The 12500-nt window shown below is 35.5% G+C and overlaps 2 protein-coding genes across 2 annotated transcripts in view; both read right to left on the bottom strand.

The window, feature by feature from the left end:
- LOC144974058 (uncharacterized) overlaps positions 1-4824 on the bottom strand; it is a 9508-nt gene extending 4684 nt beyond the window's left edge. Inside the window, exons 1-3 of the mRNA XM_078916947.1 lie at positions 4674-4824; positions 1366-1482; positions 313-384 (exon numbers count right to left, since the gene is read on the bottom strand). Coding sequence (XP_078773073.1) covers positions 313-384; positions 1366-1381 — 88 coding nt within the window. The 5' untranslated portion in view covers positions 1382-1482; positions 4674-4824. The remainder of the gene's footprint in view (positions 1-312; positions 385-1365; positions 1483-4673) is intronic.
- A 4718-nt stretch (positions 4825-9542) lies between these two features.
- LOC144974057 (uncharacterized) overlaps positions 9543-12500 on the bottom strand; it is a 5569-nt gene continuing 2611 nt past the window's right edge. The window contains exons 4-5 of the mRNA XM_078916946.1: positions 12063-12174; positions 9543-11464 (exon numbers count right to left, since the gene is read on the bottom strand). Coding sequence (XP_078773072.1) covers positions 10763-11464; positions 12063-12174 — 814 coding nt within the window. The 3' untranslated portion in view covers positions 9543-10762. The remainder of the gene's footprint in view (positions 11465-12062; positions 12175-12500) is intronic.

The following is a 12500-nucleotide window of genomic DNA, read 5'->3' as shown; positions in this document are numbered from 1 at the left end:
ATCTTTTGCGGTGCGCATGAAATCTGGGTTGCTTTTAAAATCACTTTTTGCCATTCTTAGGTTATTTAAATAAGTCATTCTCTGTCTACCTCTAGCTCTCTTTCCTTCGATCATCTCACAACTCTTAGTAAAACGCAAAAACTTTACTCGTCCCATATTACTTGTAGCTATACATTCAAATCCATTCAAAATACAATTTTGAGGTCGTAGGTCACATTTTGGTTGTTTTAACTATAAAATCCATTTCTTTTGAGGCATTTTCTTGGCCACGACACAATATCTTTTAGAGACGCGGGTCACATATTTACTCACGAGTTAAGTCCAAGACTATCGGGTCTGGTCTGCCTTCCATAACCAGCTCAAACTTCTCCAAGACAACATTCCCTGAAAATGTCAAAATTTAGTGCTTCAATCTCGAAGAAGTGAAAAGGAAGAAACAATGGAAAAAGTAGAACATAATTCATGAAGTAGACGTCATACATATTCTTTGTTATTTTTGTTAGGCCGACAGCAAGGTGATTAGTTCTCATTATATTTTCTTTAACAAACTATAGACGTTAAAGGTTACACATAGTTTTGTGTTTTTGGTATGATTTCTCTGGCGGGTAGTATAGGTAAGTACCTTACTAAATACATGGCATCAATAGAAACTCCTATATCATTCACAAAGATCATGATGAGGATGTTTCGAATATCCCTTTGTCAACAAAATAGACCAATGAGAGATGTGAGCGTGGTATTGTTAAGTGGAATCATCTCACACCCGTCAATTGGCTAGAGAAGTCGTGACGTCACCCCAGGTTCTAAACTCCCTGGAAGTGTGCACGTGACAGTCCTTCGGAGGACTAAAAATATGTGGCATCACTATTTTAGTAGCAGGATTATGGGCAATTCTTAGGATTACGGGACCTAAAAGAGCAAGGGTGGATGAACTTTATTGACGACAAGCATATATTTCGACAAGAAAATAAGATGCCATCACTCTGAAACCAGAAGATGAATTACACAAGGTGTGAATCCAGTCCTTGGTAACATTGGTTTTACACTTCCAATGAGATTGGAACCAGTTTTTGACATCACAGTTTTTTTTCTTCTATCAGCTGAAGAAGTAAATGCGTTTATTAGAGATCATGTCCCTAAGTTGTGTGCAACACAGTGGACACTTTCAATAGGACAGCGGGCACGTGTAAATACGTGTATTTTTAATGCTACTGATTTCTACGAGTGAAAGAAAACTCACAAAATCACAGTTTCGATTTTGCAAGTGATGGCAAACATTATGTTTCATCGGATTATACGAAAGTTCTTCCCAACTGACACGTTATGAATATCGCTATCTAACTATCTATATAAAGGGATACGAACCTTCACCGGATGCCATGGTTCAACTTGATCACGTGAATGATGACTTCCAGAGAAAATATTATAGCAGGTTGTAAACTGAATCACAAAAGTTTTGATATGCCCTCTGTGTCTGTGTTCCTGGAAGACGTATTATGAAATCAGAATAATTTTAATGAACCAGCGTGACTTTATAAGTGTGACAATGCAACTTTGCGGGCTTTCATATAGATAGTGTGCGCTTGGCTAAGAAGCTCATAACATTGCCATCCGGAAGTATAACGGACCAACACACAAAACTGTGTGTATCCATGAACGTTTATAGTCGGGTTAATACAGTTCAGTGAGCATTACTCATAAACACGGATGGCAAAAAACAATAACAAAGACCTGAGTGACGTCATCTTCGAACTATCTATAGTGAGTTACACACTGAACAACTCACTCTGGCGGATCGTTTAAAGGTAAAATTTAAGAGATCTCCCTGTTTAAACAAAAAAGAAAAAGAAAAGAAAAAGCCAAACAAAAGCGATGATTAGTACTCACTACTTCCAGACCATAGATCATGCGGAGACTGTAATGATGGAGATACGAAACTTAGGAACTCCTTCCATATGTGAGTGTTCAATGTCAAGTCGGTAAACATGGCATTTGTGTATTGATGGTATGTGTTTAAATAAAATATACATGAATTCTTCCCGTTATATCAATCGTACAAAAGGTTTATAGTCCAAGAGAATTTAGTGAGATGAAAACACATCTAAATAAATAGAAAGCTGCAAAAACCCGTGCCGAATTTCAAATGTATTACATAATATAAACATAATGAGCGAGAGGATATTTACCGACTTGACACGACCTGGCATAGATACGTATCGTCTGCTATTAAAACTCTATTGCCACTGCCACGTCAGAAGTTTCGCGACTCTATAGATAGTATGCGTTTGGCTAAGAAGCTCACAACATTGTCATCCGGAAGTATAACGGAGTATTACACAAAACTATGTGTAACCTCGAACGTTTATAGTCTGGTTAATACAGTTTAGTGAGAAGTACTCATAAACGCGGATGGCAAAAAGCATTAACAAATACCTGAGTGACGTCAACTTCATACTATCTATACGTAGCCATCGTTATGTAAAAGCCTGATACTGAAATCCAAAAGGACCGGCAGTTTGCGTCATTATTTGGTTTTTGCACCGCCTAGTGAGTTGCCGTTAGTAGAGCTCATGGAAACAAGTTATTTCATTGGTTGAACTATCGAATACAACTCACGATTTGTTTTCTTTTGTGGCAAAAGACTGGCATTTTGACGTAATTTTTTGGTCAGTGTCAGGCCATAACTTTATGAAGGCCATAATCTATACCACGCTGTTTCCGGACCATGAAAGTATAAACTACTTGTCTCTATACCACGCTGTTTCCGGATCATGTAAGCATAAACTACTTGTCTCTATATCACGCTGTTTCCGGACCATGAAAGTATAAACTACTTGTCTCTATATCACGCTGTTTCCGGACCATGAAAGTATAAACTACTTGTCTCTATATCACGCTGTTTCCGGACCATGTAAGCATAAACTACTTGTCTCTATATCACGCTGTTTCCGGATCATGTAAGCATAAACTACTTGTCTCTATATCACGCTGTTTCCGGACCATGAAAGTATAAACTACTTGTCTCTATACCACGCTGTTTCGGACCATGAAAGTATAAACTACTTGTCTCTATATCACGCTGTTTCCGGATCATGTAAGCATAAACTACTTGTCTCTATATCACGCTGTTTCCGGACCATGAAAGTATAAACTACTTGTCTTATATCACGCTGTTTCCGGACCATGAAAGTTATAACTACTTGTCTCTATATCACGCTGTTTCGGACATGAAAGTATAAACTACTTGTCTCTATATCACGCTGTTTCCGGACCATGAAAGTATAAACTACTTGTCTCTATATCACGCTGTTCGGACCATGAAAGTATAAACTACTTCGTTCTATATCACGCTGTTTCGGATCATGTGAGGATAAACTACTTGTCTCTATATCACGCTGTTTCCGGACCATGAAAGTATAAACTACTTCGTCTCTATATCACGCTGTTTCCGGATCATGCAAGGATAAACTACTTAAAAGTAATTCCCAGTGTCCACAGCATGGAATGTGTGAAGTTGACGTCACTCGGGTCTTGATTATTGGTTTAAACCGCCAGTTGGTGAATAGTTGTCAATATATTCCGTTTCACAACCGGCACTATAGATAGTATGCAGATGACGTCACTCAGGCCTTTGTTATTGTTTTTTACCATCCATGTTAATGAGTAATTCTCACTAAACTGTATTATCCAGACTATAAATGTTCAAGGTTTCTCATAGTTTTGTGTCTTGGTCCGTTATACTTCCGGATGGCAATATTGTGAGCTTCTTAGCCAAGCGCACACCATCTATCGTCCGTACCAATTGCATGGAATATCGCAAATTCCTCCAAAGTTACGAAATGTGGAGCTGTGATTTCTTGCATGCGGGTTCATATTTTAAGTGACATTACGAATTTTGAATACCGATAGGAATTAACCAAACAGTTTTTCCACAATGCCGAATTGGTGAGATTTTTCTTAAACGCATAACATCAATACCTTTAATCGTGTGAAAAAGAGCGGTTTTTAAGATATCAGTTTGCCATAAGATTTGCCGTAAAATGAGCTGAACATTTCTTTTTTTATGAAGGAATGAAATACCATGTTATGTTTCCATAAGAGACACTATGATGTTGACGTCACTCAGCTCGTTGTTATTGTTTTTACACCGCCAGTTGAGGGATTTTTTTCTCAATAAAAATTTATATCAATCAGACAATAAACGTTTGGTTATACCTAATATTTTAAGTCTGGCAGGTATGTGTTATGGGTATTTTTACTTAAATGCTTAGCATCAATGAGTCACTCACCTTGCTTATCACAGCAATCAGCAAATCATAATATTATTTTATCATCATAATATCATCTTATAATCATCATAATCGTACTATTATTATTATCATCATAATATCATCTTATAATCATCATAATCGTACTATTATTATTATCATCATAATATCATCTTATAATCATCATAATCGTACTATTATTATTATCATCATAATATCATCTTATAATCATCATAATCGTACTATTATTTTATCATCATCATATCACCTTATAATCATCATAATCGTACTATTATTATTATTATCATCATCATACCTAGCAGTACTATCTATCTATCTATCTACTTGTTAGAGCAGATGAACTGGTTTCTCGGTCTATTTAGTGTTTTAAAAGAATGGACTAACCTGTTCTCAACTGATCGACTCTCTACTTGAGTGATTCTTTGGCCACACAGATGAAGGGTTGATGGTATTATTATTATTTATCTTCTACACAGGCCGTATTGATAAGCGTGCTATTCCACGTTTATCGTCATCTAGTACGCGGTAAAACACGAAACGCTGAATGCAGTCAGCTGCAAGATGGAAGATTGGACTTATGTCATCATCGGTTATCTGGGGATTCTTTTTAAATGGGATTAATCCCAATGAAACTGATTCATATAATTATGATGATGATGATGATAATAACGGTAATAATAATAATAATAATAATAATAATAACAATGATAATAATAGTAATAATAATAATAATAATAATAATAATAATAATAATAATAATAATAATAATAATAATAATAATAATAATAATAATAAATGATCATAACAATATAATAATAATAATAATAATAATAATAATAATAATAATAATAATAATAATAATAATAATAATAATAATAATAATCATAATAATACTGTGCACTTATATAGTGCCAAAATCTCATTCCATTTGAGCCCTAGATGCTTTATATATATATATATATATATATATATATATATATATATATATATATATATATATATATATATATATATATAATTTAACAGTTACCAGAGGTATTAGATTTAGACGGATACGTATTCAATATTGAAAATAATATCAACACAAGTCGAAGGTAAGCGTCCCATTTATCCGAAGCTCTTGTATCCGAAACTGCTGTAATCGGAATACATGAAATGGGGACAAATCTCTAGATAGAATGCGCTTTGCCAAGGAGTTCACAACATTGCCATCCGGAAGTATAACGGACCAACACACAAACTCTGTGTAACCATGAACTTTTATAGTCTGGTTAATACAGTTTATTGAGAACAACTCACAAACGCGGATGGCAAAAACAATAACAAAGGCCTGAGTGACGTCATCTGCATACTATCTATAGATAGAACTAGAACGAAGTTGACGTTATTCAGGTCTTTGTTATTGTTTTTTTTTTGCCATCAATGTTTATGAGTAATTCTCACTAAACTACATTAACCAGACAAAAAAACGTTCATGGATAGACAGAGTTTTGTGTTATGGTCCGTTATGTGCGGCTATGTGGTCTAGTAGTATGACACTCACTTTCGTATCGGAAGGTCCTGGGTTCGAGCCTCGCTGGGCGCATAGTCGAGTCTTTGGAGAAGGCTCTTTACTCACATTCTCTCACCTTACTCAGGTGTAAAATGAATACCTGGTCTTTAACAGTGTTGTCTCTGTCCGAAAAAAATTGTAATATCGCCTATCAGGCGTCATGTCCCGCCCTACATGTCAAATGTTGATGTTGCCCAGGTACCCCTTGTAAAGCGCTTTCAATTAAGTGGATATTGCGCTTTATAACAAAGCTCAATTTTTATACTTGGCAATGTTATGAGCTTCTTAGCCAAGCGCATACTATCATACTATCTATAGTTAGTATGAAGTTGACATCACACGGGTCTTTGTTATTGCTTTTTTGCCATCCGCGTTTATGAGTAATTCTCACTAAACTGTATTAACCAGATTATAAATGTTCAAGGTTACACATAATTTTGTGTGTTGGTCCGATATATTTCCAGATGGCAATGTTATGAATTTTTTAGCCAAGTGCACAGCATCGAGACTATACTTTTGAAATAGTCTTCAACAGTCATAACGTCACTTCCTTCCTAATGACGCATGGTAACTTAGTAACACTGGCTCTAAACTATCGGAACAATGGCGGACGCCGTATGAAATATTTCTCCGGCGAGCTTAAACGCGTATCCAGAGGGAAAAAAACCCCATCAATTTGATCATGTTTTGACTTTTACACATTCTGATCACAAGGCATATGAAAAGGAATGAAAAGTTCAAGCCAGCATGAAGAATAAAAAGTAATGATTTTCTTTGTTTAGAACCAAGATGGCCGCCGTTGCCGGGGGCGTGACATCAGACTACTGAATCCAATTGCATTCTCTAAACCACGGAACCCAAATGTGTGACTGTGACCAATTTGTCCATTCGTTAAGACGTCACGACTGAATCAATTTTAAAGCCTAAGCTAGAAAAAAAAAGTTATATTGATTTTAAAAAGAAATAAACAAAAATGAATATAACATCTTCAAAAAAGAACAAAATACCAAACCCGGAACGTTTCGGGGTCAAAACCCTTCTTCAGCCACGACAGAGATAATTGGTAGGTCTTCTCTTGTAGAAAAATCTTGGGAAGTCCGAGAGACGTGGTTATCTAAGTGTGTATTTGAAGTGAAAATGACTCGTCCTGCATTGGATGTTAGACATACAATTAACCAGTAGATTTTTGACCAATCAAAACATGGAATTTGTCGCACGTGTTTGGATAAATATAGTTGGTTGTTTATAAACAATAGCGTGAATGAATTCGGCCGTTCTCTAATTATTGTTATTGTTTTTAATACAGCCAATTGGTGACTATCAAGTTATCACACTATTTTCTCGATCAGATTATAAACGTTTAAATTTTCATATATCTAGTTTTCTGTGTTGGTTCTATTGACAAGCGATAGAACAGTGGGTATTTTATTTAGACTCATACCATCGATAGTAAAACCTATGCAGTTCTCTATGTTTACCAATCACTGCAATTGTTTACATTATGTCGACAGTCCGGTTCCACATCGACTGAAAGTGTTACAAGACTGCCCACTGACCACGCACACCGTTGCTTCTATCTATTATAAGTTATAAGAGGAGGTACATATCATGCGGTTGAGCGAACATCACCGTTTATCAGGCAGAATAAATGATTTTCTATAAAACGGTTGTTTCTTTTTAAAACTGTAAACGGTAAATGTATGTATTTAATTACCGTTCTTGCTCTCAAATCAAATCAGGTCGGCTTTCAAAACTGAACATACTTTTTATCAATGTGCTATGCGTGTTTGTGTGAGTGTTTGTGTATGTGTGTGTGTGTGTGAGTGTGTGTGTTAGTGTATGTGAAAGAGAAATCGAGAGAATAAAATATTGAATAAGGGTAAGAGAATAATGTGTGTATTTGTGTGCATGTGGGTGTCTGTGTTTGCTCGCGCACGTAGAAATTGGGTTGATGAGTAGATAGTTGTGTGTGTGAAAGAGAGAGAGAGAGAGAGAGAGAGAGAGAGAGAGAGAGAGAGAGAGAGAGAGAGAGAACATACTTTTTATCAATGTGCTATGCGTGTTTGTGTGAGTGTTTGTGTGTGTGTGTGTGTGTGTGTGTGAGTGTGTGTGTTAGTGTATGTGAAAGAGAAATCGAGAGAATAAAATATTGAATAAGGGTAAGAGAATAATGTGTGTATTTGTGTGCATGTGGGTGTCTGTGTTTGCTCGCGCACGTAGAAATTGGGTTGATGAGTAGATAGTTGTGTGTGTGAAAGAGAGAGAGAGAAAGAAAGAAAGAAGAAGAAGAAGAGGAAGAGAGAGAGAGAGAGAGAGAGAGAGAGAGAGAGTAAGAGCAGGGGAGAACGTATATGTAAGATAGAGCGATAATGAGAGAGGCACACACACAGACACACACACACACACACACACACACACACACACACACACAGACAATATAAGTGGAAGAGGGACAGGTGAAGAGGTAGAAAATGTAGAAAGAAATATATAGAGAGATTGAGAGAGAACGAGAGAGAGAGAGTAAGGACAGGAGTTTAAGAGAGAGAGTGAGAGAGAGAGAGAGAGAGAGAGAGAGAGAGAGAGAGAGAGAGAGAGAGAGAGAGAGAGAGGTGAATGTTTATGAGTTTATAATATTTGATGTATATTGTCTAACTTTGTGGGTTGTTTGTACTCACCGTTGTTATAATAAAGACGATTATCGTGGTGTCGACATGATTGGATGTGATAGTTATTTGAATTTTACTATATTAAATGTCTCAATGTTTACATCATGAAAATACAAATGTTCACAAATTCAAGTTCAATGACTGAATATGCAAAAGACACTTTACCTGTCGCTGTATAAAACCATTGGTCATATGCGTTTAAGTCAAATAGTCACCAAATCAATCCTACCAATACACTAAACTTTATGTGCGAAAAAAATTAATTGTAATGTCGCTTATGCCTCGGTCTATATGTTACGTGTTGCTGTTGATCAGATACACTTTGGAAAGCGCTTTGAGCACGTTTAGTGGATATTCCGTTATATAAAAAAGCTCCCCAAAAATGTAACTTTAAACGATCATAGTTTGATCGAGAGAATCTAGTGAGAACTAATCATCTAAGCGCAAAAACAAAGAAGTGAGTGACGTCAACTTTATAATTCTTCCTGCCAGTTAACTCGATTATATGGATAAATGGATTTCTAGATTTCTGGCATAATGTCCGATCGTATTTGTGTTAAGTGTTGTTTTCAATGTCTAATCTTTCAGATGGGAGGCTGCTCTATCCTTGAAATGTTAATGGTCAATATATAATGAAAGGTACCTAGTAGATTGTTGACGTGTCGGGACCCGTTGTAATGCTCAATGAGATACTTTAGTGGATTTTGCTCTATATAAAATGTCATGTTTGTAATGTATAATTGATTGATATCCTACCCGGGACAGTGTAATTACGTAATATAATTAACTCTTTACAACTGGTGTTCCGTTTAGCTTTAATCAGTGTTCATAATTTTCATTTGTCGTCAGGAGAATAGTAAATACGATGCGACTAGGGCTATGTTGAATCCAAAGTTTTATTGATGTTACTGCTCTCTTTTAAAAAATGATGAGTTTCCATTGCAGATATGACCAGAATGATAATGGACGAAGTTGTGATTTGAAAGGAATTTAATTTCGTCTTTAAAGAGTTAATCGATAACATGAGTGATTGGGAATGAAAATGAATTAGCATGGAATTTACTGATTGTGCGCCGTATATGATAGACGCAACTGTAAGAAATACATCAAATATGTAATGATAGTAGTGCGTACTCTGGTGAGTTGAACTGATCTAATGTCTGTCGTTATGCTGCCTTATGGTCTGTTATGCCGTACTCTGGAAAAATACGTAGCTATTAAAAAATTTGCCCAAGAAACTCGTTCTTCAATTATAGATCGATTAAAATGACCCTCTGAAAATCGATCAATAAGTTTATACTGGTCTAAACCTTCAATTTAGATCAATCAATTTGTCGTGTTTTTGATTGGACACCTGGTTAATACAGTGGAATCACTCAACCCAGAAGCGTTAAGTGACTAAATGTGAGAGGAAAATGTATTACTTAGTATAAGTTATGCTGCGTATATACAAATATATCGCAACAACATTGTAAGTAGAAGGACAGTATAATATAATTCAAATATAGAAAGTAAGGAACAAAGAGTGCATCCTTCTCTAGGGAATGCCACTCCGATAATTATAAGCACAAATATTATTATAAACAAAGGACTTAGTGAATACTAACTAATTAAGTTGTAACTAAAGTGAACTGGCTAATAACAAAATGGGGAGCAACTCTTTCCTAGCGTAACTTGATGTATAAGTCCATAACACAATTCATTTTACAGGTCAAGTCAGACAGACATAAAAATGTCTGTTCTCCTTTTGTTACTATAAAATAATGCATCAACATTGTCCTAATTTAATTTCAAGTTCTTATATATGGAATAAGATCTTAAGACTAAAAATCAAAGAACGCTAAAAAATAATGTTACGGCCACAATGAATTATTATTGGATTTTAAAGTGTAACAGATCATGAGGAAGATAGGCAAGACCGCACTTAGCACTTTGGAAGGGATGAGGAAGAATATTAATTGACAAATTAATGCTGTTCAATAGAAAATGGGTTTCTTCAGTTTGAAATAAGAATGTTCTTCTTCTTCTTCTTCTTCTTCTTCTTCTTCTTCTTCTTCTTCTTCTTCTTCTTCTTCTTCTTCTTCTTCTTATTATTATTATTATTATTATTATTATTATATTATTATCATTATTATTATAATCATTATCATTATAAACGGGACAATGTTTGTTTGCACTCGTCATAACATTTATATCAAAGAAAGGTTAGCAGACAAAACTCCAATTATAATTTGGTGCCGAAACCCGGGAAGATATCAGTTTTTGTTATCCTTCATACCAAACAAGCGTCTAAACTCCTCTTTATATTTCGAACTCATTTTGTAATATACGACAATGTTTATACTAGAATTGATAGTTTCCAGTAAGAAGTCCACAGAATATACGACGAAAAACAGATTGTGGTAGCGTCCCATGTTCGACATCTCCGGTACCATTAGTTGAACGTAGAATAGGATAACGCACGGCGAGTTGCAGATGATGAAGATTGTACATATAAAAGTAATCATTTTTACAACTCTTGCCTCTTTGGTTGATGTGACTGCTACTGTAGTCGATGTTTTACTATTTATCGAATCAACTTGTTTGTTTTCAATGCTTATATGATTATTTTGTGTTTGTAATTCAGTGTCATTATCAGGTTTAATGCTACCGGAGTTTGCATTCTTCTTTCTCCATTTTGTGGATGCGTTTAATCGTGCAATTGTCAATTGTGTGCAAAATATAACGATGGACAAAGAGATGGTTGGGAAAATGATGTCGTTTGTGTGACGTAAAATGACCTCGACCTCTTCTTTCTCGGCTGTGAAAACCATACGAAGTTTGGTGATATTTGTTGCAGGGTCAAGGACGTTTGCTAGACGTTGCGTGTAGAATATTGGGATGTATGAACCGATGATAAAAACAAATATACAACCAATCACGACCATTGAACGAGATGCTGTGAATAGCTGTTTGACCTGAAATATGAAAAGTTTTAATCTGAAGTCTTATGTAATTTTTTCTGGTAAATTAAGTATTTCAGAACAGATTACACTGTTTAGTGGAGGAGATGAGGGGTACTTTATGAAACTGTTCAAATAATTTAAATCTCTAGTTATTGTTAGCAACAGTCAATAGGGCTGTGTCAGGATTTTCGTATTCCAAAATCTAAAATCAACCCATATACATTTTCAACATGTAAGTATAAAACTTAAATGTTACACACCTTGGGCAACACCCTATTATCCCATCCAAAGAAAATGCCCATTTATCTGTTACTTTGCATATTACTTTGAACAAGCCATCTTTACTACTAGCACTCTTATAAACATGTAATTCTTTTGTAGTCAGGTTCTCATTAACATCGTGTTTGAGTAGGCTAATGTATATATAAAGTGCCTGTCCCAGAAACAAATCTCCGGCCCGATGCCCATCATCATGATTCATTATAAAATGTCATTTTATTGAACCGAAATTCAGATTTAAATGCTAATGCGCTAATCATATTTACATATCTACATTTTTGGTCTTTTGAGGAAAATTAAAGATTATTTTTAATCACTCAAAATAGTTTACCTTAAATGGTAGCACCACACATATACATCTCTCCAAAGCCACATAGGCCGTGATCCAACACGTCACTCTTGTAAACATGATACGAGGCCACCCACTGGCGATGAACATGACACTGTGGACCAATAAATGGATACGTTCTACTTTAATTAAAACCCCATTCATGGTCAATACAGTGGTCTAGAAAAGTATATATGAAACATAGAAAGCTTAGTGAAAAATTTTAAAAAAATTAGGCTTTTTTATCTTATATTTTATCTGCTATTTTACAATCCCCAGTCAAGGCAAATTGAATTTTCGGGATGACGATTTTGTATTTCTCCCTGGGTGCTTTATCTGACACTGCTTCACACACACACACACACACACACACACACACACACACACACACACACACATCGTCATCTTATATCAGTGCCTGCTCCCTCGTTTGTCAATTTG

Source organism: Berghia stephanieae, chromosome 5, assembly GCF_034508935.2.
Source record: "Berghia stephanieae isolate SIO BIC M18660-M18661 chromosome 5, UCSD_Bste_1.3, whole genome shotgun sequence".
NCBI lineage: Eukaryota > Metazoa > Mollusca > Gastropoda > Nudibranchia > Aeolidiidae > Berghia > Berghia stephanieae.
This window is presented reverse-complemented; position numbering and strand designations above follow the sequence as displayed.